The 27,609-nt window shown below is 34.5% G+C and overlaps 1 protein-coding gene across 1 annotated transcript in view; it reads left to right on the top strand.

Annotated features, from left to right (window-relative positions):
- The window catches only part of Syt1 (synaptotagmin 1), a 352,023-nt gene that overhangs the window by 179,743 nt on the left and 144,671 nt on the right, over nucleotides 1-27,609 (top strand). The window contains exons 3-5 of the mRNA XM_026396991.2: nucleotides 17,612-17,796; nucleotides 23,607-23,729; nucleotides 26,809-26,976. Of these exons, the coding sequence (XP_026252776.1) occupies nucleotides 17,612-17,796; nucleotides 23,607-23,729; nucleotides 26,809-26,976 (476 nt within the window). The remainder of the gene's footprint in view (nucleotides 1-17,611; nucleotides 17,797-23,606; nucleotides 23,730-26,808; nucleotides 26,977-27,609) is intronic.

The following is a 27,609-nucleotide window of genomic DNA, read 5'->3' as shown; positions in this document are numbered from 1 at the left end:
GAGAGGCAAATTATGTGCATTTTCCACTCTGCTATGGTTTTTGAAGTTAAGTGATTTCAACTCTAACACATGAAAGTTCAAAGAGCTAAGACTTCACCGTAATGTGTGCTAGGTTTACTTAGGAATAGAACAATAAGTCTAAAAAGTTCCTAAGATGACACCTGTATGCAGTAAAAGCCTAGGGAAAGCATACAGGAATAAAAACACTAGGGTTTTTATTCTTGTTTTCATTTATTGAGACATAATATTTGTACATCTTTATGGGGTACATTCTGGTAGTTCAGTACATTTATACAATGTGTGATGATCAAAAGATAATAACCATTTCCATCTCTTCAAATATTAATCATTTTTATATACTGGGAAATTCATATTATTTGAGACACCTTGAAATATGTCATCGATTATTTTAATCAAAGTTATCCTACCATATTATTTTAAAAAAATAAATAATCCCCCCCCTCTATTTTGCTGTCCCTCATTGAAATTTCTCTTCCTCCTACCCTTAGCCCTTTCCAGTCTCTAGTGACCTCTATTGTATTGCATTCTTCTCCAAAGCCACTTATTAGTTTCCACAAATGAGTAAGAACAGGGTATTTTTCTGAAACTGGCTTATTTCCCTTAAAGAAATAACTTCTAGTTCTAACCCTGTTGCTGCAAATGACAGGATTTCATTCTTCTTATAGCTGAATAATATTCCATTGTGTATATATGCCACATTTTCTTTATCCATTTTTCCACAGAAGCCTAGGTTGATTTCATATTTTATCTACTGTGAATAATACTGCAATAAACATGGGAAAGCAAGTGTTTGTTCAGTATAATTATTTTATCTTCTTTGGCGATATATATACCCGGTAGTGGAATTGAAGGATCACATGATATTTCTGTTTACTTTTTTGTGGGACCTCCTTTTATTGTTTAGATATGAGGTGTCCCCCTAAAGCTCCTGTCTTAATGCAGGAAGGTGAAATGATTGGAATACAAGAGCTGTAACCTAACCAGTCCACCTTAGTTTGAAAGGACTGAGTGGTAACGTTAGGCAGGTGGGGCATGGCTAGAAGAGGTGGGTCCCTGGGGATGTGTCCTGTAAGGGTACATCTTACTTGTAGCCCCTTCCCCTTTCTCTCTCTGCTCCCCAGCTTCCCTGAGCTGAGTAGTTTTCTTCCACTATGCTTTTCTGCCATGATGTTCTACCTCACCTTGGGCCTAGAGCAATGGAGTCAGCCCACCATAGACTAAAACTCTGAAACCATGAACCAAAATAAACTTTTCTTCCTCTAAGTTGTTCTTGTAGGATATTTTGGTCACAGCAACAAAATGCTAACACATCTCTATGCTATTTTCCATAACAGCTATACTAATTTAGATTCCCACCAGGAGTGTAAGGGAGTTCCACTTTCTGTGTGTCCTAGATAACTTTTGCTATTTTTCATCTTTTTTGATGATAGCCATTTAAACCAGGATGATATGCTATCTCATTGTTTTGATTTTTATTTTTCCAATGATTAGTGAGATTGAACATTGTTTCATCTACTTTTCGATCATTTTTTGTATGCCTTTTTTTGAAAAGCACTTAGATTCTACTAGCCCACTTTTAACTGGATTATTTGGGGGTTTTGTTTGTTTGTTTGTTTTTACTTTTAGATTTTGTTTTGGTGTTCAGCTTTTTTAATTCCTTGTAGAGTTTATATATTAATCTATTATCAGATGAATAATTTGGAAATATTCTCTCCCATTCTACAGATTGTCTCTTAATTCTGCTGATTATCTCCTCAGCTATGCAAAAGTTTCTGTGTTTCATATAATCCCATTTGTCTATTTTTATTTTTGTTGTCTGTGCTTTTGGGGTCTTTCCTAAGAAATCATTGCCTACACCAATATCTGGAAGTGAAAAACACTAGTTTCTCTGTTCTCTTGGCAACAGAGAAAGAGATGCAACCCGTTGTGGTAAGACATGGCCTCAGCAGTGCCCATAGTCTTTCAGTTCTTCATCTGTGTGTGGTTCAATAGATGTCATACATTTTTCCTTTTTGCTTGATTTGAATTTTAATAATGTTTAAGAGAATCAGAGAAGTTCATAAAGTGATATAAAAATTCATAATGAAAAAAGCTGAATACGGGCTGGGTTTATGCTTCAGTGGTAGAGTGCTTACCTCGCACGTGTGAAGCACTTGGTTCAAATCAGCACCACATAAAAATAAATAATTATTTAAAATAAAGTTATTTTAAAAAGAAAAAAATCTGAATACAAAATTGCTTGTGCTATGAAGGCAACTGTCAATGTTTGTATATAAATGACAAGAAGAGAAAATAAAAAGAAGTGATTTATTGAGGTAGAATTATGAAAATTTTGGACAGTAGTAGACAAGAGAAATGATTTGAAGTTTTGGTGAACAAGAAAGGGAATATATAACCTAAGTTTAAACTGAAGCTTCTTTCATATAAAACTAAGGAAATGTTCAGCATAAAACAATTTTACCAATTTGAACCTGGACTTTCTCTCCATCCTCTCCCTATGGTCACCAAATCATTTTACATTTTTTTCTGATTATACTAAATACTTTCTTTTGTATGCATGTTGGAGTTGATATTCATAATTCTACCAGATAATGGCCTACAGAGATCTAAACTTAGAACAGGGAGGAACTACATTCATAGATTTTAAATGTTACAAACAGGACACTTGACATTAAACTGAATTTCCTATCTATTCCATATTCTGAATTTGACCTAATCAAACAGCTTTCATTGTAAAGCTTAAGTTAAGCATATAGAGTGAGACAAGAGTAAAATAAAAGAAAGAATTTCTGGCCCTTGATAGTACAGACAGTCATAATATTATAGAACTCTTCTTTCAGAGAAGAAATTTTCATGGGTGGCTAACTTCACATGTACACACTCCCCAAAATGCCTTCAGAAACAGAAGCATAAGATGCTGCCTCAGAGGACCGCACTACCATAAAAGTTCCCTGATGACATAATGCTATTTTAACAAGAAGTACAGATTTATGGACTCAAAATGACTGTAATAACAAGCATTTTCAAATGTGCCCTAATGCCTAGAACATGACAGCCATTCCCCATGCTTCAGTAACTCTGGGCCAGTTGACATCTGCTGTAAGATAAAACCATTGTGTTCTAGTAAAACTATCTTTCTGAACCGAGACTATGTCTTGTGCCTTGGGTGGTATGAAGCACTGAAGATCTCACCTTGGCCAGGTTTCAACTTTCTCAGGTAGCTAAAAACCCTTCTTGTAGCTCCCAAATCTGATTGTTTTTCTCCACTCCACATCCCTCATCCAGTGATCAAAATCTACTCAAAAGCCAAAAATCAGAATCTTTATATGTGTGCTGTTACATTGTTTTCTAAAGAAAAACAAATTTTTGTTTGTTTTTGAAAAATCTCATTTTTTTAGTAGACTTGGTCTCCAGTCATTCTATTAAAAAGGAAGAGAAGTAATTGTATTATATTAAATTATCTGACCACACCATAAGACCAAAGTGGGAAAGACTTATTTTGAGGATCATCTCATTTGTCCCACTCTTCCTGGAGAAGCTGTGCATAACTTAGTCACTGTGAACTGCTGAGTATGGCCAGAATGTTCTCACAACGGGGAACTTCAGCCATCACACATAGTCCCTAAGTCCACACTGCTTCCCACCAACCTGTCATTGTTCTTCAGAGGTGTAAAGATCATTAAGTTCTCAGAAGTCTCACTCTAGCAGGCATGGTGGTACACGCCTGTAATCCCAGAGGCTCAGAAGGCTGAGGCAGGAGGATCACAAGTTCAAAGCCAGCCTCAGCAATTTAGTGGGGTCCTAAGCAACTTAGAGAAACCCCATCTCCAAATAAAATATAAAAAGGGCTGGGGGTGGGGCTCAGAGGTTAAGTATCTAGGGTGCAATTCCAGGTACAAAAAATAAAATAAAAGAAGTCTTACTCTAGCATGGAGATAACTCAAGCAGAAGTAGCAGCATCAGTTCAGATTCTTCAGAATCATAGGCTTTAAACCCATGAGTAAAATAAAAGTAGGACTCTGTAAATGATGGCCAGGCAAAACCAGAACAGCCTACTAACTATCCTTATTGCCTACATAATGATCTGTGCCACATCCATTGTTTTCTCAAGTTCTGTCAGAAAGTATCAATTCTTTAGCAATTTCTACCTCTCTACTCCCAAGAGTTTCAATCTCTTTTGTTAGACTATGTTTATTTCTTCTCTCCCTCCCTTCTTGAAAAGTGGAGAATATGCCTTTAATTCTCAGAAAATCTAGTAGTTTCCACTGTCTAAAATTTAAGTGTCTTCATTTTATGCTGGATTAACTCCAAATTATTCATATTCCTTTCTAGAAATTACACTGGGCCAATTTTCATTTTCTTTTAACTTTTAAGAGTGGCAAACAGAACCAAATCTTTAGAGAACACTCCAAAGATCTCATATAATTTTATTGTTTGGATCTAACCATTTTAAGTGTAACCAAGGAATACTTTTAAGATAAAAATATTAAATTTTAGAACAGAATTTGGTATATATTTCTTATTATTTAAAATGGGAAAAAAAGAACTAGCATTTATTAAATTCGATCTCTGTGTCAGGTATTCACATATATCATATCATGTAATTCTCACAATTATTTTTATGGTGTCATTACTTCTACTTTCCATATAAAAAAATGGGAGTTCATAACCCACTTGAATCTAATGTATGAAACATGATATGTCAAGAGCTTTGTAATGTTTTGAACAACCAATTAAAAAAAAAGAAATAAAGGCTCAGAGAAGAAAATGACTCCCTGAGTTTTAAACTCAGGATTCTCTAATTCCAAAGTTTGAGCAACTTCTAGTTTATCATAAAGAATTAAAGTAATATTTAACATTATAATTAATTTTTCTATTTTCCTTATTAAATTTCACACTTATTAAAATTCATCCATAAAACATTCATTCAGTTTCAAATCAAATTATACTAACACCATTCCAAAATAACTCCTGTATCAGGTCAATTAATCCAAGTCCATTCTATAAAGGTAAATCCTTGTTGCGTTGCTTCATTACACAGCAGTAACAAAGCTCTCAATCATCATGTTTTAAATTGTTTCAGGAGCTTGTTTTCCTGGGCCATCTATTCATCAAGATTCTGATAATTGTGGTTGACAAGTCTTTATCTCCTTGTACTTTGCTTTTTTTCCAAACAGCCTATTTTGTTTCATAGCATAATTGGAATTTTGCCTAGAAAATTACAAAATATCTCAGAATAAATAGTAGTTATCTTAACTTTTTGAAGAAGTGGAAACTTCTCCTATCTATCTCCAACCTCATGACTCCTCTCTGATATTTTTCCAGCCGTAGGTGTTAGCATCTGCTGTTGTAAAATCTTTAGTGCTGCGTGGTGGGGACTGAGGTGAGGAATGGAGCCAAGATCACTTTTTCCAGTAAATATTATACAATCATGCCACATGTCCAACTCCACAGATTACTGGAACTTTCTGAAAGAGTGTACATCTTGATGCTCATCTTAATCATTTTTGCATTTGCATTCTTGATACTGTACCTGAGATTCTCACCCTTGCCACCCTTAAATAAAGCAGCCAGCCTCCTTTTCACGATGTGGGATCCTGGGGGTGCCAACACTCTCTGCCACCTCCTGAGCACTGTGGAAGCTCAAATAGCTCTTCAGCTCTTCTCTTGGAAACGTACTGTAGCTCTTGATCTACTTACCACCTCCCCTCCCTATTTCACAAGTTGTGCCACTTAGACACAATCAGAAAAAGTGCCAAAGAGCAAAATAGCTCCAAATATCTTCCCCCAGCTCTGTACTATATTCTCATCTCTCTTGTCTACCTTACATAGGCATAAAGTAGCTCAAAGAAGTAGTTGAATGCATGGAAAGAGAAAACCAAGGCACCATGTGCTTCAAGAAGAATCAGGAGGGAAGTCTGGAACACAAGGTTCAGGAGGGAGCTGACAGGTTGACATAAGCATACAGTCATTCTGTGCCCCCTTTTGCAAATTACACTGAATACATTCCTCAGTTTCATCCCATTTGCCTCAAATGCATGTGAACACTTCACAGAGTACTAATCAAAGAAGTTATTTAGTGCAATCAATTATCACTTGCAGGGCAGTGAGCTACCCTTCTGCAGTGAGTGACTAGATTTTTCAATAAGAACTAACACAGACCATTCATTTCTTTGTTCTTGTTGTTGTTTTCTGAAGATCCTACTTTGGGTGATTTTATATCCAGTACCCTGCTCTTTGCTTCTTTTATGCACAGCAATATTTAATTTGAAATGAATACATCTTTTTCAGAGATGATAATTTGACCCTTAACCATGTCTGCTCACTGGAATCCCCATGTTGCATAATTTCATTGAAAAGCATTTAAATGAACTTCAGTTACAAAACTTTACATTTCTTGAAAGGCATTTGCCTCAGTATGTTTAATACATATCTACTATAGCTTTTCAAAGAATTTTAAGTGGCCACAGTATAGTGAGATAATTAGGATGTAATCATCCTATAAGGACATAAACATTATAATATTTGTTTAGTGATGACCTTCTTGACTTTGATGGTTACATATAAATAAGATACTGAAGAAAATTTTTAAAACACAGTTATGCTTTCCAGTAAGTCTTACGGCTTTCAATCCCTTAAGAAAATATGGCTATTTCACTATTTTAGTAAATTATGTGAGAATGTAAATTTCAGGTAATGTTACCATTATTAGTCAAAACCACCAAAAGAAAATTATAGGCTTCTAACTTTGTTTTCTGGAAAATTACTAATAGAGATAGAAGGAAATAAGGTTTTCTGTAAATAAATATGGCGTTTACATTGAAACAATGTAGATGATGAAGGACGAAAAACTAGTCCTAAAATAAATTTAAATCTTATCATCATCACTGATTGATTTGAAACAGGAATTATCAGATATTGGATTAATTTTAAAAGCAGGAGAGTTCAAAGAACTGAGCTTGAGACTGGACATAATGTTTTCTAAGGAACTTCAAAAGTCATTTTTTTTTTTGGTAACTTACTTTAAAAAAAAAATCTATGAAGGGAGATAATATTGACTAAATGAAATAAAAAGTCTAACTATTTTATAAATTACTCAGTGGAAACATGATTGAAATCTAAAGTTTGTCTTAATAAAAATGATCCTTATAATTTAAGTGTCTGTAAATAATTATTGAATAATAAATGCTGAATTCAAGGTAGCTTTCTCAAGTCAAAGTACTTAGCCAATTTTGAAGGGGAAAAAGAAAAGAGCAGTACCTAAGAGTATGTTGTTGTTAATGCATATCCGCTATACAATTGAGAGTGTGTTCAAGCTAAACCTATCATTTTGCCAACAGAAAGTGAAAAAATCTTACCATTAATATCTTTACTGCTGTGTTAAAACATTTACCTTGGGAATTGTTGGCTGAGTTGACTAATTATCAAAAATACTAAGTAATGCATGTTGTTTATTTCCATTAGTACAAAATTATTATTATTCTAATGCTGCTTGCATTATTTGAATAACATAAACTGTTGTTGGCCACTGTGCTTCAAAGGACTATTCTTTATCCTTCCAAAAGTTTGATTTATTATTTCTATTATTTACCAGTGAATAGCTTGAATACTACCAAAATATCTTACTTTTCAGTTTCCTGACAGCAGTCTTTATTTTATAATGTTACCCTGACATTCTGATATATCATTAAGTCAGAACATGTTGAATACATTGGGAGTTGTATAATACATATAAAATTCCTTGTATTCCATCTTTTATCTAGGTAAGTTTTAGAGTTCACTTTTTTGGGGCAAGTTTTCAGCATTTTCAAGTTATAAAGCTTAATAGGAATTGCTGGCAAAAGATACTAGACATTTTTAAAATTCTGCTTCATGTTATCCACTATAGTAAGTATTCTACATATTGTAAATCTGCATATCACAATCATGGGACTTAATTAACCCCTCTCTCCCCAAATGGTGAAACTGGGAATCAAGAAAGTGATCAAATTTATTCAGGAATTTAAGCAGCAGAGTTTGAAGTTAAAATCTATGATTTTTTTTATATTTGCCATTGTCCCATTGTTATGATTATTATCGATTATACTTTAAGATGAATTATTTTCACTGACTTGGAATAAATAACTTTAAATTATTTTAGTTACATAAATCTGATACAAATACACCATCTAATATAGTTTTAAAAGTAAAGTCTTCTTATCAGTAATATAATTAGTATTTGGTCAATTTTCAGCACAGACACAAAAAGATGCTAGAGAATATGAAAGGAGCATAAAAGCTGAACTACAAAGACCTAACTATGATTCCCAACTCTCAGAGTCCCATTATGGAGGCCACATTTCAGATCTTCATAGAGTGCAGATGATGCAATCCACCCTAGCTATGTTACCATTTATATTCTAAGGTCAAACAGGTTGAAATAATTTGAGAGAGTCTTATAAAGTGAAAGAACCATGCAAACAAAAGACAAAATTATAAACACTGCAAATCCTTCGTGCAAGAAGGGGGAGCCATATTAGCATTAATAATATAATTTAAGAGAATCTTTTTAATAGGTCAGATGACAGAAAAATTATTTAGGAAAAATAGTCAACAGAAGAAAAAACTGAGCCTATTGCTATTTCCATTGTCCATCTAAAACAAAAAGCAAGGAATACTTGTAAATTTTCTAAATGATCTGGAAAAATTGGTGCATCTCTGAAACTTCATCAGAATTTGATCCAAGTATGTGTATGTATATGTATCTATACATATAGATATTTTTAAGTGTATCATTTAACTCTAATAAGGTGTTCAATGGAGCCATGCCTTAGCTGTATGTATACAATACTTAAAGAAGGCTTTCTCTGCTTCTAATTATACTTTAATATCTTCAATTAGCATTTGCTGAATAATTACCATATGCCCAGACTAAGTCTTGTTTCACATAAGCAGAGAAAAGGGAGATAACAGTACCACTCTGGGGGGTGGCCATTCTGTGTTAGGATGAGTCACAAAGCCACTAGAAAACATGCATTGATATATGATGGTGACTGGCAAAGGCATGAATAAATGTGGATGAGAAAAGAAATCAAGGGTCATGTGTGTGACAACTCAGGCAGACATTCGGGAGGATCTGTCAGAAGAAGTATTCTGATTCTGGCCAAGAAGAGAAAGCCAAATGAAATCAACATTCTTAGTGAGGACCTATATGTGCTTCCGAAAATAAGCAGGAGTCATGCAGGATCTTGAGGTCACGTTCTCACGGTGACCTTGCTTATCAATACAAACTCTAAACAAAAGGATAATTGTTTTTAAAAAAATCATCAAGAAAATTTTACTGGATATGAGATTGACTGGCATAGAGAAGCTCCTGCAAAACAGGATCAGAAAGGAAACCCAGAATCACAGGCATTGTAGAATGAAGATGAAAATTCAAATCCAAGAACCAGGAAACCAAAAGAAGAAATGGTGCTATAAATTGGGAAATGGACAGATGAAATTGCCGTGGAGAAAAAATAAATTGAGATAAACATAGAAAACAACAGTTGGAGAGGAAAATTGATGTTTGGTCTATAGCAGTAGGGATCCATTGGATAATCAAGGAAAAATGTCCTGTGGATAGCAAGAAAAGCAAGGAGCTTTGTTTTCACTGTTGTCTACCTGTCACTTTGTATAGTAATGAAATTAATGAGCCTGACTCGTCCTTTTCATGACTAGAAAGATTCAAACATCCTGTTCTCCACTCATGCACAGCAGCCACACAATTCTCCTGTCAGTGCAATCAAATCTCTCCAACTTATGAGGAATTCTAAAAATGCACCCACTCGTTTCTAGAATAATAAACAGAATGTACTAAGGGGAAAATCCTCCCAAAAAGCAGATAATAAACCTAAGTGGCACTTTTGTTTGTTTATTGCTTATAACCAGGGCCTTAAATTGTAAAATAGCAGGGAATATATCCACCCTTTTAGCAAATGTGCTTTTATCATAACTGAATTTAATCTTAATAAGATTAAATTGCTTAGAAAAGAAACAAGTAGATACTCAAATATTGAATTACCCATAAGTTACCAACAGGAGGGCATGTTTTCTCTGAATACACTTTTTTCCTTGGGCATCTTCGCCAAAGATGAAAAAAGATTAAAGAAACCTTTAACCAGTTCAAAGCATCAAAATAAAGCCAATATGAATGGGATCAAAATCTTGAGAGCTGCTTATTTGGAAGATTTCTCATATAAGGAAATGGATGGCACTAGAGCAGATTATGCTTAGTGAAGCTAGCCAATCCCTAAAAAACAAATACCAAATGTCTTCTTTGATATAATGAGAGCAACTATGAACAGAGCATGGAGGAAGAGCAGGAAGAAAAGATTAACTTTAAACAGAGACATGAGATGGGAGGGAAAGGGAGAGAAAAGGGAAATTGCATGGAAATGAAGGGAGACCCTCATTGCTATACAATATTACATATAAGAGGTTGTGAGGGGAATGGGAAAATAAACAAGGAGAGAAATGAATTACAGTAGATGGGGTAGAGAGAGAAGATGGGAGGGGAGGGGAGGGGGGATAGTAGAGGATAGGAAAGGTAGCAGAATACAACAATTACTAATAGGGCATTATGTAAAAATGTGGATGTGTAACCGAGGTGATTCTGCAATCTGCATTTGGGGTAAAATTGGGAGTTCATAACCCACTTCAATCTAATGTATGAAATATGATATGTCAAGAGCTTTGTAATGTTGTGAACAACCAATAAAAAAAATAAAATTTCAAAAAAAAAAAGATTTCTCATATAAAAGTTGAGAAGAAAGTTAGCTTCCATGAGGGGGAAAAAAAACCTGAATCATAACTTGTTTTTAGTCTTGAACTTAGAAATCAAAACTCAAGAGAGACATGGCTGCAAATTTCATTGGATAAATGGATTTCCCTTTAACCACGAAATTGTGTTGTCCACAGCATGATTGAAAAACTGTGACAAACCTCCAAAGGCTTGAGAACTGATTAGCTGGTGAATCCCCTTCACCTCTGCCAACCTACCTGGCACCCCTCTGTGTTTACCAATGCACTGCTCCCTGGGGAGGGCAGCTAGCACGCTCCTGGGCTGACTGTGAGCCTTATCGAAATCCTCGGGAAGTTGTCCTGGGGTTTATCTCTGCCCAAAGACCAACATCATTTTCCACGTCAAATTCAGACTTTCCAATACTGTGAAGATATGGGTGACTTAGCCTTATCGTTTAAAGCAGTCCATTATTATTATAGACATTCTATAAAATTAATTACTTGATTAATACCTGTGCAGACAAAATGCCCTTCACTCAACTAACTTTTGTTATCAGTGAGAAACGTCAGTAACTTTAATGTTATTCAGCAGGGGATAAGAATTTGTTCAACGGTACAGGAAATACTGCAATCAGATTAAGGGACAGATTCTGGTAAAAAATAAAAATTATCAAAGTTTAAGTCATAACTTTGTGCACATAAAGTAATGTTGTATAATTTGCTGAAATATTTGTTTATGGACAGATTTTTTAAGAGTTTAGGGAAAAGAAGGGTCAATCTCCCATTTTATTTAATTTTAAGATTTTTTTTTTAAGTCTAAACAAGCCCTCATTTGACATGCAGAATAAGGTTGCTGTGACTACCCAGAATGGGAATCTAGCAAGAAACCCCATTTAATTTGACATGTAAATACTGTGTAGTATTGTTCGTAATTTGGTTCTTGTACTGGTCAAATCTGCCCAACTGGACTTTAAGCTCTTTTTTTAATTATTATTATTTTTTTAGTTGTAGGTGCACACAAAACCTTTATTTTATTTATTTATATGTGGTGCTGAGGATCGAACCCAGGGCCTCCACACATTAAAACAGACACCCACAGGGATGAGTGAATGGGTCTCTCCTTCATGACAATTCACCAGCCATCTACCCTGGAGTGCCACAGGTCTGTTGCTGAGCCGTCAATGGCTTGAATCACCTTTACACCGGACTTGCCAAGGCACATCTTCCAGGTTGCTTTCTGTCAGAAACACAAAGTGGAGAGGGAGACAGAACTATGTGAGGGGAGATGTCTCCTTGAAAAAAGGAATCCTGAAGGCTATTTGGAGAAAGCTACATGGGTTTACTACAAGAAAACTTCTTTTCATTTACTACAGTTAAAAAGAAAAAAAAAAATTAAAGGAAAAAAGGTGGGCATAAGAGAGGCCAAGAGGAAAAGAATTTAGAGTCCCCAAAAGATTGTTTTCACTGCAGGAGGCAGGGCTTCAAAGCACACTCCAACCTCATCTTGCCTCCCCCGATACCCATATACCTTTCTTCTCCACCAAACATGAAGTCGGCCTTGCCTCCTGTTTCTTTCTAGTTTCTTCTCAAGAGTTGCTGTTTCTAAGCTCCCAGGAGAAGATCTTTCTTCTCTCTTGTTCTCTCTTCTCCCACCCACACCCCTGCACAGTTGAAGGAATGAGCCAACCTCATTCCCTTTAGCCAGATGGAGGTCCTAGAAGAGGAGTTTTTATCTTGGAAACAAGTGGCCTCCTAGACATGAAGACTTAGATTATGACTGGAGGACCACAATCTACCAACTTTGCGAAAACTTATACACACAAGCTCATGTATTTTCCCATGAGGATTTCACCATTTTTATCATATTTTTCAAAGGGCATATGATTCCAGAGATTTAGAACTCCCAATCTGAAGAGTAAGGAAAGATTAGTTTGTCAAATACTCAAGAGCCAAAAATTGGTAGTGTTTGAAGCCATTTTAGCCTATAATGAGAAATTCTTCTCTCTGACTTCTGACTGGTTGGTTTAACCTTAAGCTATATTCTACATGACTTTGTATATTTTTACAAATTTGCATTTAATGTTCTGTCTCCAGAGGTGACTAATGAGTATATTAATCCACATATTTCCAGAGCTTCTTTTTTTATTTGCATTCTATAATTTAGAAAATGCTTCAAAACACAAAGCTTATTGTATTCTGCCAATATTTAGGAAATTATTATCCTTGTGTGTTTTAGAAAATTATTCATAAACAGCCTCAAAAGTAAGGCTTTGAAACAGAGATTAGTTTTCCTACTACTTAATAGCATAATAATTATTTTCATATTGTATTCTGAATCTTGCAGAACCACTGTTTTATAAAAAGATGATGAATTTGGGGGGTGAAAACTAGAAGTTGGCAAAACGCTTTGGCAAATACAAGAATGAAAACATATGGAGATTATTCATAAAATTCATTCCACAGATGTTTATGCCGTGATGAGGCATTCGTTTGACAAAATAGAGATATGTCAAGGTAGAAAGTGCTTGAAGTCACTGGTTTTTGTAGTGACCATAGCAACGGTATTACCTATGTTGTCTTAAAGTCCTGGGCTGAAATATCTAAGGTGAATGCAAAAGTATAAGCTTATGTTTCTCAGAGAGGAAAATATAGCAGCTGTGAATGAGATGTGAGTTTAAGGTTGTTTTTGAATATGATGAATGAGGATGCATCTAAAATACAATGTAGAGCCCTTAAAAGCCAAATCGAGACCAAAACACTGGTGAGTTATTGCCTGGATCAAACCAAGTCCCCAAGCAGTAGCCCACCAAATGTTTGCTAGCCTAGGAGACAGCAGCAGCTGACTGAATGGGGAAGAGGAAGAGGGAATCAGAGCTAAGTACTAGGACTAACAGACCTAAGGAAATGCCCCTGGAGATGGTCTTGCTAAGAACTATCTGCAAGCTCAAGAACTTGGCTACCTGGCTTTCCCTCAAGCTAATACTCACTGAGCACTGAGTCAGGCATTTTTAGGAAATGCAAAGTGGCAATCATTCTGCCTATCCCCCAGTCTAAATTAAAACCCAGAAGCAATTTTGGATTAACTTTCCTTGGACTTAATTCTTAGGCATCAACTTAGCTTTCGGTTCAATAATATATGTGAGATTGATTTATTAATGCAAAAATAAAACCATTTTTAATAAAAAGTTTTTATACTAGTCTGTTATTTTCCACTGTAAAGCCTTAAAGTTAAATGTTAAAATTCCTATTATAAAATTCCATTTAATGATGGTTGGGTAGCAATAACAATCAGATGAAACCTTTCTGCCACTAGCAGTATTTTGATGAAACTATATTTTATATCAAATCACTCTTGCCACCATCATATACAGTTATTTATTTGCTTCGCTGGATTTAATATAAAATATTCTGTTCAGAACTTCAAAACTAGATAAGGACTTTTTCCCTCATGTACATTCATAATACAAAATTTTAACCTGACAACCTAAAGACATATTTGAATTTCTGGAACTATTCAATCTATAGAGGTTTTCCTCTGTAAAACTGAGGTGATAATGAACAAAACTGCTGTAAAGATTAAATGAAATAATGTAGCACAGTGGTTGGTATGTAATAAATAGACTTCAATAAATTTTTAGCCTAATCCAAAATACATTTTGAGAGATTTGCTCACTAATACATTTCTGCATGTACTGCAAATGAATAACACTGTAAATGTTGTTTCATAATACATTTACCAAATTTTAAATATTTTTTATTCTATAAAGTGAATTTTTTTAACATGAACATTCAATGCACATCATTCCAACTACTTAAAATAGCTGTGTCTTTACATTATTGTTGATGATTCAGGTTTTCCTATGAGAATACAAAATAGTCACATTAAGGGGTTTTTTGTTTTTGAGATGATCTCACAAAGTAGCCCAGCTGACCTTGAGATCCTCCTGCCTCAGCCTCCCAAGTAGCTGGGATCACAGGTGTGCGCCACCACCACACCTGGCAAGGGGTTATTTTATTCTATCTAGAGATGTCAGTAAATTGTGGGGAAAATTCTGTTAATTATTCAACATAGCATATTCTAAATTAAAATTAAGCTATTCAGAAGATCCCCTGAACAAATATCTGGAAAGCAAGAGCACTTTAAAAAAAATAAAAGTAACAAAATAAAAGTTTTCCAATGGTTTTAAATTGTCTCAGGTTGCACCATTTCAAATTTCTTCCTGTAATTCCATGTTCCTATCTCTTTAACTTCTTTTGATTAAACAATGTTCCTTTGCGTTGACTGCCTATTTTCTTTTTGTGAACCCGTCAGATCTCTCTGTCTTGTCTTGTGTAATTTAAGAGACTTTGGTGTAGTTTTCTGAGAGACTATCACAAAAGTCCAACTGGGAGAAAAATTTGCAAGGTTCAAATGAAGGGTCATTATTAACGCTGTCTTGCCCACGATGAATACATGGACTCTCTCGTTCATGCATGGCAGGATTTTAACTACAGGAGCAGAGGTAGAAGCTTTTAAATGAAGTATTATGAATAATATCATTGAGTTACACGAGCTTACTTTAATTTGCATTTTTTTAAAAAACGTGCATTGTTTAATGAGATTGGAGAACTATAAAGAAGCATGTCTTTGGGTATGGACTTATCTGTAAGTCTATTCACATAAGTGTTTCTGTGGCTGAAAGCACATTGTTAGAAGTTGTAATTTCATATGTCCTTAGGTTAATATCATATATCCAATCATCAGCAGGATAGTATGCAGAGTGAATATTCAACACTGTAAAGCTAAATGCAGAAGAACAAGCAAGAGTGGGTTTTCTCAATTTTGAAGAGAGGTTAATTTTAAGTGCTTTTACTTTATCAAAGTACTCCCAACTTGTATTCAACAATCATTGGCACTAATGATGTTTATGTGGCTTGAAGAAAATTACACTTTTTCTTATCATTTCAGTGCCCAATATCTTTTTTTATTACAGCAGACAAATCTAATTACTTCTTCTGATTAATCTCAATAGCACTGATTTGAATCATGAATAATTCCTTTCTAGTCAAAGCAAAACCCTAAAGATTTCAAAGAAACTTTATTTTTCATAAGCACATTGTGTAGAGATGCCAAATAAGAAAATATATTAATTTTTTAGCAGATGGACAACTGAATAGGGAACTAAAGGTTTATTTGAACATATTTATTATATATGCTTTACTATTTTAAACAGAGCCTATAAATCTGATCTCTCTCCTATTGTCTGATTAACATCTCTTTCAAGTCACTGAATGCCTCTCAGTGTATTATATATATATATATATATATATATATATATATATATATATATATATATTTACTAGTGTGCATATTTTATATGCCCTCATCATATACACTTGGCACTCCCCACAGTACTGAGTCCTGTGCCTTGAAGATAAAGAAATAATAGCTAAGTAATATTCCATTGTGTATATATGCCACATTTTTTTTATCTATTGTGAAGGACACAATGGAATATTACTTAGCAATAAAAGAGAATAAAATCATGGCATTTGCAGATAAATGGATGGAGTTGGAGAAGATAAGGCTAAGTGAAGTTATCCAATCCCCAAAAACAAATGCCCAATGTTTTCTCTGATATAAGGAGGCTGACTCATAGTGGGGTAGAGAGGGAGAGCATGGGAGGATTCGACAAACTCTAGATAGGGCAGATGGGTGAGAGGGGAAGAGAGCAGGCAGGGGGTTAGAAATGTTGGTGGAATGTGATGGACATCATTATCTAAAGTATATGTATGAAGACACGAATTGGTGTGAATATATATTTTATACAACCAGAGATATGAAAAATTGTGCTCTATTTGTGGAATATGAATTGTGATACATTCCACGGTCATATATAAAAATAAGTAAATAAATTTACAAATACCTACAAAAAATAATATCTAACATTAATTGTGCTCTTGCTATGTTCTGTTTACCATTCTAAATTTTGGGGGGATTATTAGCTCCTTTATAAAGGTGATAAACCAGATAAAAAAAGGCACCACTATAATCTTCACTTTATAATGGAGGAAATAGAAACTCAGAACAGTTAAACAATCTACCAGAATCACATAGTGGCTAAGTGGCCACGGCTGAGCCTGGCTTAAGAGCTCTCAAACACATTTCTACTCCCCTACCTCCGGAGACCCCTGCTGTACATTGCCCATGATGGACTTCAGAGCACTAAGAACTTATACCTCAGCTTCACTACCATTATGATTGTTTGTTTATATGATTAACATCTGTTCCTCCTATTTGCCAGAACGTATTAATATACTACCTAGTATTTCATAGATGAGTAATAGCAGCTAACATTTATCAAGCTTTTGCCAAGCCAGGTACTATGCCTTATTATTTCGCCCTCCTAAGGACTCTCTAGGGTTTCTGCTAATTTACCTCCACTAAACAGAAGAGGAAACTGAGGTGGAGAGAGTTGGATGCCTTACCTAAGATAACTCAACTGGTAAATACTAAGGGCAGGATCTAAATTCAATGATCAAGCCACAGAGCTATGCTCTGAGTAAATGAAGGGTTTAATTATTGAAAATCTATCTTGGAGCATCAGGTAAACAATCCAAAGGAAATGACAGTAGAAAATATATAGACAAGCAAAGCAGAAAAGATAGAAGCACTTCAGGTACAGGAAATAATGTGGATAAAATGCCACAGAGAAGCACCTGGAGCGCAGTAAGTGCTCAATAAATACAAATGAAGGAACGGACATCCTTATAGTTCATGGGTTAGAAGGTTTTGTACTTCTAGTGCTATGACTAATGCTTTATGTGCCTGTTGTTCTTTTTCTTTCAGTGCCACCGTGGGCCTTAATTGCTATAGCCATAGTTGCGGTCCTTTTAGTCCTGACCTGCTGCTTTTGTATCTGTAAGAAATGTTTGTTCAAAAAGAAAAACAAGAAGAAGGGAAAGGAAAAGGGAGGAAAGAATGCCATTAACATGAAAGATGTGAAAGACTTAGGGAAGACCATGAAAGACCAGGTAATGTACATATCTGTTATTTATTCGTGGACACTGTCAGAGATTAATAAATGGTTTACTATTTTGTACCAGGTGATTTTAGAAACAACTTATGGCTGCATGTCATTGTCATAATGAGGCTTCACAATTCCTTCGGTCTGCTCAACATCTCAACATGTCAAGGAAACATTTGGGAGATTTTTCTCTTGTCCCTGAGCATAGACAGGAGAGGAGAGCATTCACCACCACAGGACACCTCCCCATGGGTGCAGCATATGAAATGATGTCTGGATATTTTATTTCATCTGTTTAGCAATATTAACAGTCTTGCAAAAACAGAATAAAGCGTACTGCAATGTTTTCCCTCTTGGGAAAGGGATTTTTCCAGCTTTCTCTGAGTTCATAGTGACTGTTAAATAACTAGGTTCCATAGCTGTTCAGCATTGGTGAAAAGTACCATTCTTACATACCCATCTAGCCCAGTAACTGGTGCTCAAGAGCAATGAGTTATTGGAGGAAGGGAAATATGAGCCAGTACCAAAGAACAGAACAGAATTTGAAGACAAAATTCTTGTCTCCTCACTTATGACCAGTTAATACCACAATGCTGATTGATATAAAATCCATCTGGCTGGATTGTCTTCCCAAGTCTAAGGAAGCTGTTTGGATTCCCTTTATGTTGCTATTTTAAACCAAATTAACTGAACAAGTTAGTTCAAGATAAAGTCTTCTATTAATAATGATAATTATTAAATGAGCCTCTTCATTTTGAAAATACTCATACTGAATATTTCTAAAGTACATTTAATTTGTATAAAAATGTAAATGAAGAGATTTTGTAATAGAAATGACATTTGCAGTTACCAGTGTTTCCCATCAGATAATTCAAAGCAATTGATTCCCATAGCAAACTCTATGGGCAGTTTTATCAATTCATCTTATGGTTTTCATTATTATCAATAGAACTTGTAAATATGTGTTACTCCTTAAAAACAGTCTGATCCAATGTTAGGACGAGCATTTTAAAACCATTTGCATCCTTTTCTACTTAGCCTCATACTCAGTTTGAGTTTACACAATTTTTCTTCAAGATACTGTGATATCTATTAACAAGGATTTCATGAGGCATGCTTTTCACTCTGTGCATTTCTGCTTGCCTTCGGAGCCATGGGAAGGCTGCAGAGAGCTTTGGCCCAAGCTCGAAATAACAAGAGGTCAATTTTTTCTCACAGTTTCTAATCATAGTTACAGAAGCTCAAACACATGTGTTCAAATACAGATGTCTAATAAGGATTTTTCTCATTGGTTAATTTGTTAAATAGAAACTGAAGTTTTGAATCATGTCTTGCTTTACTTCAACAAGCAGAATTAGATACAGATTTCTTTAAACATTTTATTAGGACATTAAGGATAGAAATAATCTCCCAGATGGAAATGGGACTGAAAAAAATGTGCGTACGTTATTTTAGCAATATCTGGGAAAACAATAATTTGCATATGCAACACTATAATTTTCATAATTACCATAAAATTTAAATGTGATTTCCTTGTGTCCTGGGATTTAAAAGGGAAAAAAAAGCATTATATAATATTAAATTGTAACTATGACATTTCTTTGTAGGGTAATACATCTCTATTTTTATTTTTGGAATTTGTTCTGTATGACATAAGATTATAATTTATAGCATAGTGGTGGTGTTTATTACCCCTGTTATGACCTGGATAAATGACCAAGACCTCAAATAAGGATTTAATAATGCTAAATCTTTCATCAATCACCTATTGCTGTAGAAGGAGGAACAGAGAAAAATTAGTCAAATGAAGAAATGATAGTTTTTAATAACATGTTGTTGCAAAGTAGTTAGAATTTTGAACACTCAAAAAGGTATTTTTATTCATTTTAAGTCCACTTAGGACTGCAGGTATTATTTCTAAGTTGAGAACAATTAAGTACACAAATGAAACATAATTTGGATAAGTGAGAATAGGTCTCAATGATAAGCAATTATATAACAGTAGCTTATGCTACTATTTGAGTCTGACCAAAATAGTTAATAATGGAGTCTAACATTCTATAAAGAAGAAGGCTAAAGAAGAAAAATAGAATGTACAGATTTTAGGAGGATCATATGTAACATGGTGATCATTGGATGATCTGAATTCAAAACAGCATTAACACAAATTTAAATTATTTTTTTAAAAAATTACATTTTCAAAATATTTTAAGCAGGATATTGAGTGACCATGGGGGAGACAAATGAAGATAGTTGTTACCTTCTTAACTTCAAAGCAGTACAGATCGGAGTGGCTTCTAGTTATTTCTTATGCTAGTTAGGCTTTAAGGCAATAAGTATTTCCCATTTCAATCCATATCAAACTGACAGAAATTCAAATTGCAGTATTCATAGCTATATGTCTCTAGAGTACAGTTTTATAACCTTGAAAAATTTTAAAACATTCAGCAATGACTACAAAATTAACTGAAGATAAATCATGTACATGGAGTAAGACACATGCATGTGTCTTGAATCTTGAGAACACTAAACGCAGAGGGAAGGACCCTTGTGTAGTGATAGGTCTGGGAAGGTCATTTCTCCATAGTGCTCACTAATGTGTGTGGATATTTTAATTTTTATTTCTTCCTTCTATGTCCTCCTTATCTGTGTTGTGTCTCATGACTGTTCTGGACTGTCCCTTGCGGTAGGTTTCCTCTGCTACTTAGACAACCCTAGTCAATGCTGAGGTACATTTGTGGCCTGGCAGCTGAGGCTCCACAGCTGAGGGCGTACCATTCTGACACACATCAAGAGGCTGAACTAAACTGATTTTTTAGAGATAAAGTGTTTTCATTTTAAACATCTCTGACATAGATTAAATACAACAGTATTAGAAAGCTCAACTTTTAAATTGTTGGCTTAGAATGAAAATTCAGTCGCTTGTACTACCTTCTTAGCGAACCTTATCAAATCCCAATCAGAACAATGTTAACGTAGAATGAACAAATGCTCCTTCTGATGGTTGTGAACTGAGCACCTTGTAAATGTCAATGCAAACCATAAGCAGGTGCAGTAAACCTTTGAAATTTAAAAGTCCTAATGTTCCCAGCACAGCTTTTGCTATTGCAATTTATCAGACCTCAGAATTGCTGGGTTTACAAGCTTTTTCTTCCAAATTTTGTCCCATGGGGGTGGGGAATATTGCTCTGGAGATATTATAATAGCTGCTGATTTAATAGGTCAGAATTTAATGCAACAGTACAGAAAATATCTTCCTTAAGCTCAGCCTTTGGGACAGGAATGGACTTAATCACTTCAGTGATGAACAGTAGCACTGAGAAATTATCAAAAATCTAGTCCTATTTCATGGAGAATAATTGCAGAGATGGTTCTGCACCTTCTATTTCAGTAAAAACCACTAGGGAGAAGGAGATTTAATATCTCAACTATTTGCAAATTGTACTGGGCTGAAAGATGATATATAAATTGTCAATTTTGAAGAGACTTTTGAAAAAGTATTTTAATTCTGAACTTTTTGTTGTGATGATAGAGTAACAGATTTTTCAACAGAGGTATGCATTTATTATTTTGCTATTATTTTAAAAAACTTAAAATCTACCAGGGAGGCACATTATATTAACTTCAATTTTCTAAGCACATTTTCTTTGACACTGCTGAAGACATAAACAGCAAGTTTACAAAGGGCTACGGGAATCCACTTCCTAAAGTTCTCTAATTAATTCAGTAGTTTTTTCTTGTCACTTCTCTAGATTCTTTTACTGGCCTCCCATCACCACCTCTCAAGGTTAGAAGATTAGTATAAAATTCTTAAATTTTAAATTGTTTTCTGCTTTTGGCTATCAGTAAAACAGTATCTTAATATGCAAGGAACTATCCAAGTATAAATTAAACTTACTAAATTAAATGGGGTATGGCTAACCCTATTTGAAAAGATTTCTAAACAAGTGTGAATATATATTAATGGTAATTTTCAATTTCCACACTCATTGTAGGCCACCGAGAAATTTCAACAAGCACAATAAGGAGGCATCTCTGACAATAGCTCAATTGTCTGCTTATATGATCTTCTCACCTAAGAGAGGAACTAATGAATTTTATTAATCTAGGAAGCATCCAACTCTTTGCTTTTTAGTTAGGTGGAAGGAAGCAAATGGGGAAATCTGGTAAATTTAGTGACTGCTTCCATGGAGAGTCTCTGTGCAAGTGGGTGAGAGCAGAAAAAAAAAATCTATCTTCTGATAATGATGAGCATAGCAGAGAAAAAGACCCTGTAGTCTTGCAGATGGGTGTAGCAAGGTGGTGAAGCCATAGTCTGACAACTCTGATGGCTATGTGAAGCCTGGTTATACTTTTTGCATTTGAGTTCTGTAAGAATTCTTAGATTCAATTTAAGAGCTGACAATAGTTTGCGTTGTCAGAGATAAAAAGCAATCTATCACTCATCTCTCACTCTGATTTCTTTTGAGATCCTACAGTAATACATATACATCTAATACATACCCATGTGTGCATGCACACAAGCAATGAAAATGCCATAACCAAAAACTAGGGACAATATTTGCTACATATAGCAACAACAGTATCAACACCAGTAAACTAAAAAGAACTTCTACAAAGCAATAAAAAAAAAGCAAACAGCCCAATGGAAAAAAATTACCAAAAATTATGTGTAGGCAGTCCCATAAAATGCAAATTGCTGATAAAAGAATTTTTAATTTTTTTAACCACACTAGTGATCAGGGAAATATAACTTCATAATTTTTAATTTTAAATAACCATAGATTTCTAATTGTTCTAATTTCTTTATAGCAATGAGTATATATCCCCCGAAACCTTTGAATATTGATAACCAAATAAAAATTGGGGCAAAATTTGGGCAAATTTTAGGAAAATACATTCTACATTTTGATTTTTAAAAAGAAAGGAGCATTTGGACACATTTTATGTGATCATGGGCTTTCTAGTATTTCAATTTATATTGCACTTAAATTTTGGATACTAAAGTTATTTCATTGGCCTGACTGAATTTGGGGGGTTTACTACCATGATTCTTTCTTAATGCAAATTAAATTTTATACCATTTGAGTTTTTGACAAAATTGCAAACATATTTTTTAACTTTTGATATCAAATAGACTCTTAAATCAATTTAATTCAGCCTAGCTTTCTGTGGAGCTGTTATGAAAATAAAATAGTAAACTTCAACTGGAAGTAAACTTTTCTCTAAACATGCATTTGCTGATGGCATGTTTTTTCCCTCTTTCTCCTTAACAATTACAAATGTATATATGAAACAAAGGGAATGAAAGTTATCTAAAGGTCACCTACTTATCTTTTCCATAGGAAGTAAGGCAAGAAAAGACCATGCATTTCATATCAATTATTCCACTGCATGTAACAATAATGTTTTACATGATGCTGAGCATCTTTTTTAAACCACAAGAATGTGAAAATTGGCCTGGTTAATAGCATGTTTATCCTAGTAGAAAGAAAGAAGCAGTTCTATCAGAGCCAAATACAGTACCAAGTTGACATTTTCTTTGCAACAATTTTATATTTTTTGCTTGCAATATTCTGAGGGGCTTCTTCCATTGCTTCCATGTTGCTTGCTGATTGGGGGGAAAAAATTCCGTGCACTAGTGGAATTTAAAAAAATATGTAAGCAGCAAATGTGAATGTGTGTCAGACAAACAGGTTTCTAGCATCTTAGTGCTTGCTTTCTAACAGCTTGGAAGTATGACTATAGGACGAGTTTAATTTGGATTTTGGTGAAAATTCCTTCGAATTCACATATGATCCCTTTTCCGACTCCTAGGCCCTTAAGGACGATGATGCTGAAACTGGTTTGACTGATGGGGAAGAAAAAGAAGAACCCAAAGAAGAGGAGAAACTGGGAAAACTTCAATACTCACTGGATTATGATTTCCAGAACAACCAGGTCTGAGGGGAAAAAATGTCTTCTAATTCCATTACATTTTCTGAAATTACCAAGTAGAAATTGAAGCAAGATACTTCTTAAAACATTTCATTTGCTGTGAGGGAAATGCAATTATCAAAGCTATTGATGAAATAATTTCTAAGTACAGGCAGTCCCCTACTTGCTAATTTAACTTCTGGTAATTAGAATTCACAGTATTCAACCGATTACATCTACTTATGACACTTCCAGCAAGCAGGCAGAATACAAATTAACTTGAAGCAGTCAGTCTGCTACCGAGAGCTCCCAGTCACTCTTGTCCTGATGGGTCCCTCAGCCTGAGCTAGAAAAACGTTCCTTGGATGTTGTGGGTCTAGATCCAAACTAGGGGCCTTTGGGTTGGGCTACCATTTGAAATAGTAAAACTGCTTGATAAGGAATCACAGAAGGAAAATTGACACTGGTCCATGAATCTTACAAGTACAAATGCCTTATATAATGTCCAGTGCTAATGAGATTGCAATTCTAGAAAAATAGAAAGACCCACAACTTTATTTTAGTGCCCTTGAATGTGGCCCAAAAGTGAAAAAAAATCACAAAAAAGACATTCCTACTTCAATTTCTCGAAAAGTAGGAAAGGGTCATTTAGATGAATGATATCATTTATCCACTGCCTATTATCATGGTATCTCAAAGATAACAGTTAAAAATATCTCTCTGAAGGATTTCTAGGACCCATGATCTTGACAGACATAATCCTAAATGTTCTGAATTGTTAAAGAAATTAACAAGCAGTTGGGGATGTTGATCTCTGGCACTGCAAAGAAAAAAGAAAATTAACAACCTAGATAAGAATTAGTGGAAGAAGCTAAGTTCGAAATCAGGTTGTTAAAAATCTTTATAACATAGCCATTCTCTAGTGAGGGGAGCTCAAATCTCTCTGGCACAGTTTGCTTCTTCACCCATCATTTCAGGGGATGAAGAACAAATATCTATAAATACAATTGCTAACAATCCAGCATGTGCTAATGATACCCAGTTTGATGAGCAATAAATGATCAATAAATCAAACACCCATGTTCAGCTTTGATGACCAACATTCAAAATCAAAATTCTGAGTAGTTGTAGAAATTCCGTGTTTTATTTAGGAATGGACAGTTTAAATAATGCTTTCAACCTTTGAGGGTTCCCCCTGAGGGATGTGTGGAATATACTGTCATATGAAAAATATTTTTATTTGATCAGCTCCATTACAGCCCTGGCTAGTTATTCTGTAATACTTTCTAGAAATCTGCATATTGATTATAGGTATGGATTTATAAAGGTTTATAGTTATACCATTTACAGTCAATTAAACATGGCAGTCAAGGTCATTTCTATGTCTTCTACCAAAATTTGAGCACAAGGACTTGATTAGGAACAAAATCTTCTATTATCTATATATTCCAGGAAAGCTAAAGGTCAACTTATGTTACCAAAACTAAAAGATGATCTAAAAATATCCTAATTGTGAAGCTGTCAAGGTGGAAAAAAATGTAATATTTATTTGTTAGGCAGAAGTCAAAGGGAGGTTAGAAGAAGTAACTCCATTTCTTATTAACAAATATCTAAAAATCTAAACTAAAAATGATCTACTTTAAAGGAATTTCAATTCTATTTCTAACTGAAAATTGAAAAAAAGGAAAATGGGTTATAAAAAGCAGCAATGAAGAAATAAATTCTTGCTTTTTCACACTGCCACATAAAGGCAAATACCAAATACCAATTTAGCAAAACAAGAGTCATATTGTTTGCTTCACCAATCATGTCTTTATAATCTAATGCCACTTTAGCTATTCTTGGACCATCTTTCTATGTTTTGTGTACCCACAATCCAGCAGTCATTGCTGCTGTTGTAAGATGATGCCACAAAACATATACTGAAACTTAAAATGGAAACAGCATACTCATTCAGGGTATGATACAGGTTAAAAATTGAGACAGCTAGCCAAAATGCACTTAAGACTATGATAGGTAAGTTTTTCAGAAAATGGGTGTAATTTTTTAAGGAGGTAAATTTGCTTTTTCATTCTACTAATTAAAAATCCACAGAACCAAATGTTCAGGCTCTTAAGTGAAAGCCTATGGCATGACTGCATTTACTGAATAGTATGTCCCTTGAATCACAAAAGATCTACTTTTGTTTCCCATGTGGATTTAAATCAGTCTGCTGACATAACTCTCCAGTGGCAGAACTGCTGGAATAGTCCACATACACCTTTTTTCTTTTTAAAATGGTAACAATGCCATAATTTCTAATATTCATAGGGATTTAGTCTTATATGAGTAAGAAAACAGTGTTTAACAAATGCAGAGATATCTGTTGTATTTGGGAAAAAAATCAGTAACATTGTTATTTAACATGAAAACTATATCTGTCATCTCCCCTCCCTTTCTATGAAGCTTAAATTATAATTCTTTATTTCAATGTCTTATATTTAGATACAAGAATTATTGGATAATAATCATTCTACTATAAGTTAAAGTAAAAATTAGCTGGCACATAGTGAAGGTCAAGGATGACAGAAACTTGAATATCTTATTTCTTTAATCTCAAAATATTACCTGATTGCTAAAATATTTCTATTGCTAAACAGAAATTTTAAAAAATTCTACTTAGCTGGTCTGAGACTTTGGTAAAGAATAAAAATGTTCTACTTGTAATTACAGATTTGTGATTGTTTAACAATTTATTTCCACTTACAAATCATGCCTGGGAAAGAAAAACAATGCACAAGAGCTTTTAGCAACTGAAAAGTTATTTGATTGCAACCCTTTTGCAAATATGAATTTCATATTTAACTATAATCAGCAACCTTTTAAAAGCCTCTTTTGTGCTTAAAACTTGGCTTCCTAGAGCCTGCATCTGTCATAATTGGGGTTCTGAAGTCTAGAGAGCTCATTTCATTTGCCTTCCGTGTTCAGATTCACATGAGAATAAAAGTTTATTGAAAGCAAAGAGGAATGGGGAGAAATCATAATATGCATCACTGTGAACAAATCAATCTTTTCCAAAGTGTCACCAACTTTTGTGCTTGTTGCTTCCTGTCATTCATTTCAGCTGCTGGTAGGGATCATCCAGGCTGCCGAACTGCCCGCCTTAGACATGGGAGGCACATCTGACCCTTACGTGAAAGTGTTTCTGCTGCCGGATAAAAAGAAGAAATTTGAGACAAAAGTCCACCGAAAAACCCTTAATCCTGTCTTCAATGAGCAATTTACTTTCAAGGTATTTTTTCTTATGTACTTATAACTTTTCCTTTGTTGTTTTAATACTGGTTTTATCCTGAAACAGACATACATATGATCACATATTCAAGGACTTAAAATGATTGTATTCAGAATATTTTCAATTTTTCTCTTTGGTCTATATTATGCTTAAGTGTGGTCAAGGTAGAAGTTGCCCATCACTTTTCAGAATGGAATATAGACTGATAACATGACTATGATGTCATGGTCACATCTGAAAAGTGAGGTCAACTTCAAATGTGCTAATAGGCTCAAACACACACACACACCCAGAATAAAGGCAAAAGAAAGAAATCATTATTTCCCTGAATTCCAAGTTCCTAAAAATAGGTAAACCCTGTTGCAATCAGAACAAAGGAAGCTATGTTCCATGCTTAAATAGTACAAATAGATATGACTCTTGTTGAAAGCCCTTAATGTACAGGGGCAACTTGAAAACTCTAGACCCATTCTTCTTATCAATGAAAAGAATATGAACACATTGTTTTAGGCATTTCTCGTATTTTTTCCACTACTCTAGGCTCTTCTGATATTCTTCATCTTCTTAAGATACCTCAGTTGACAAACAATAACCAAGAGAGATTTTGATCAAATAATTCATCCAGAAAACCAG

This window comes from Urocitellus parryii, chromosome 5 (genome assembly GCF_045843805.1).
Source record: "Urocitellus parryii isolate mUroPar1 chromosome 5, mUroPar1.hap1, whole genome shotgun sequence".
Lineage (NCBI taxonomy): Eukaryota > Metazoa > Chordata > Mammalia > Rodentia > Sciuridae > Urocitellus > Urocitellus parryii.
The sequence above is the reverse complement of the archived record's forward strand: the minus strand, read 5'-3'. Positions and strand labels throughout refer to the sequence as shown.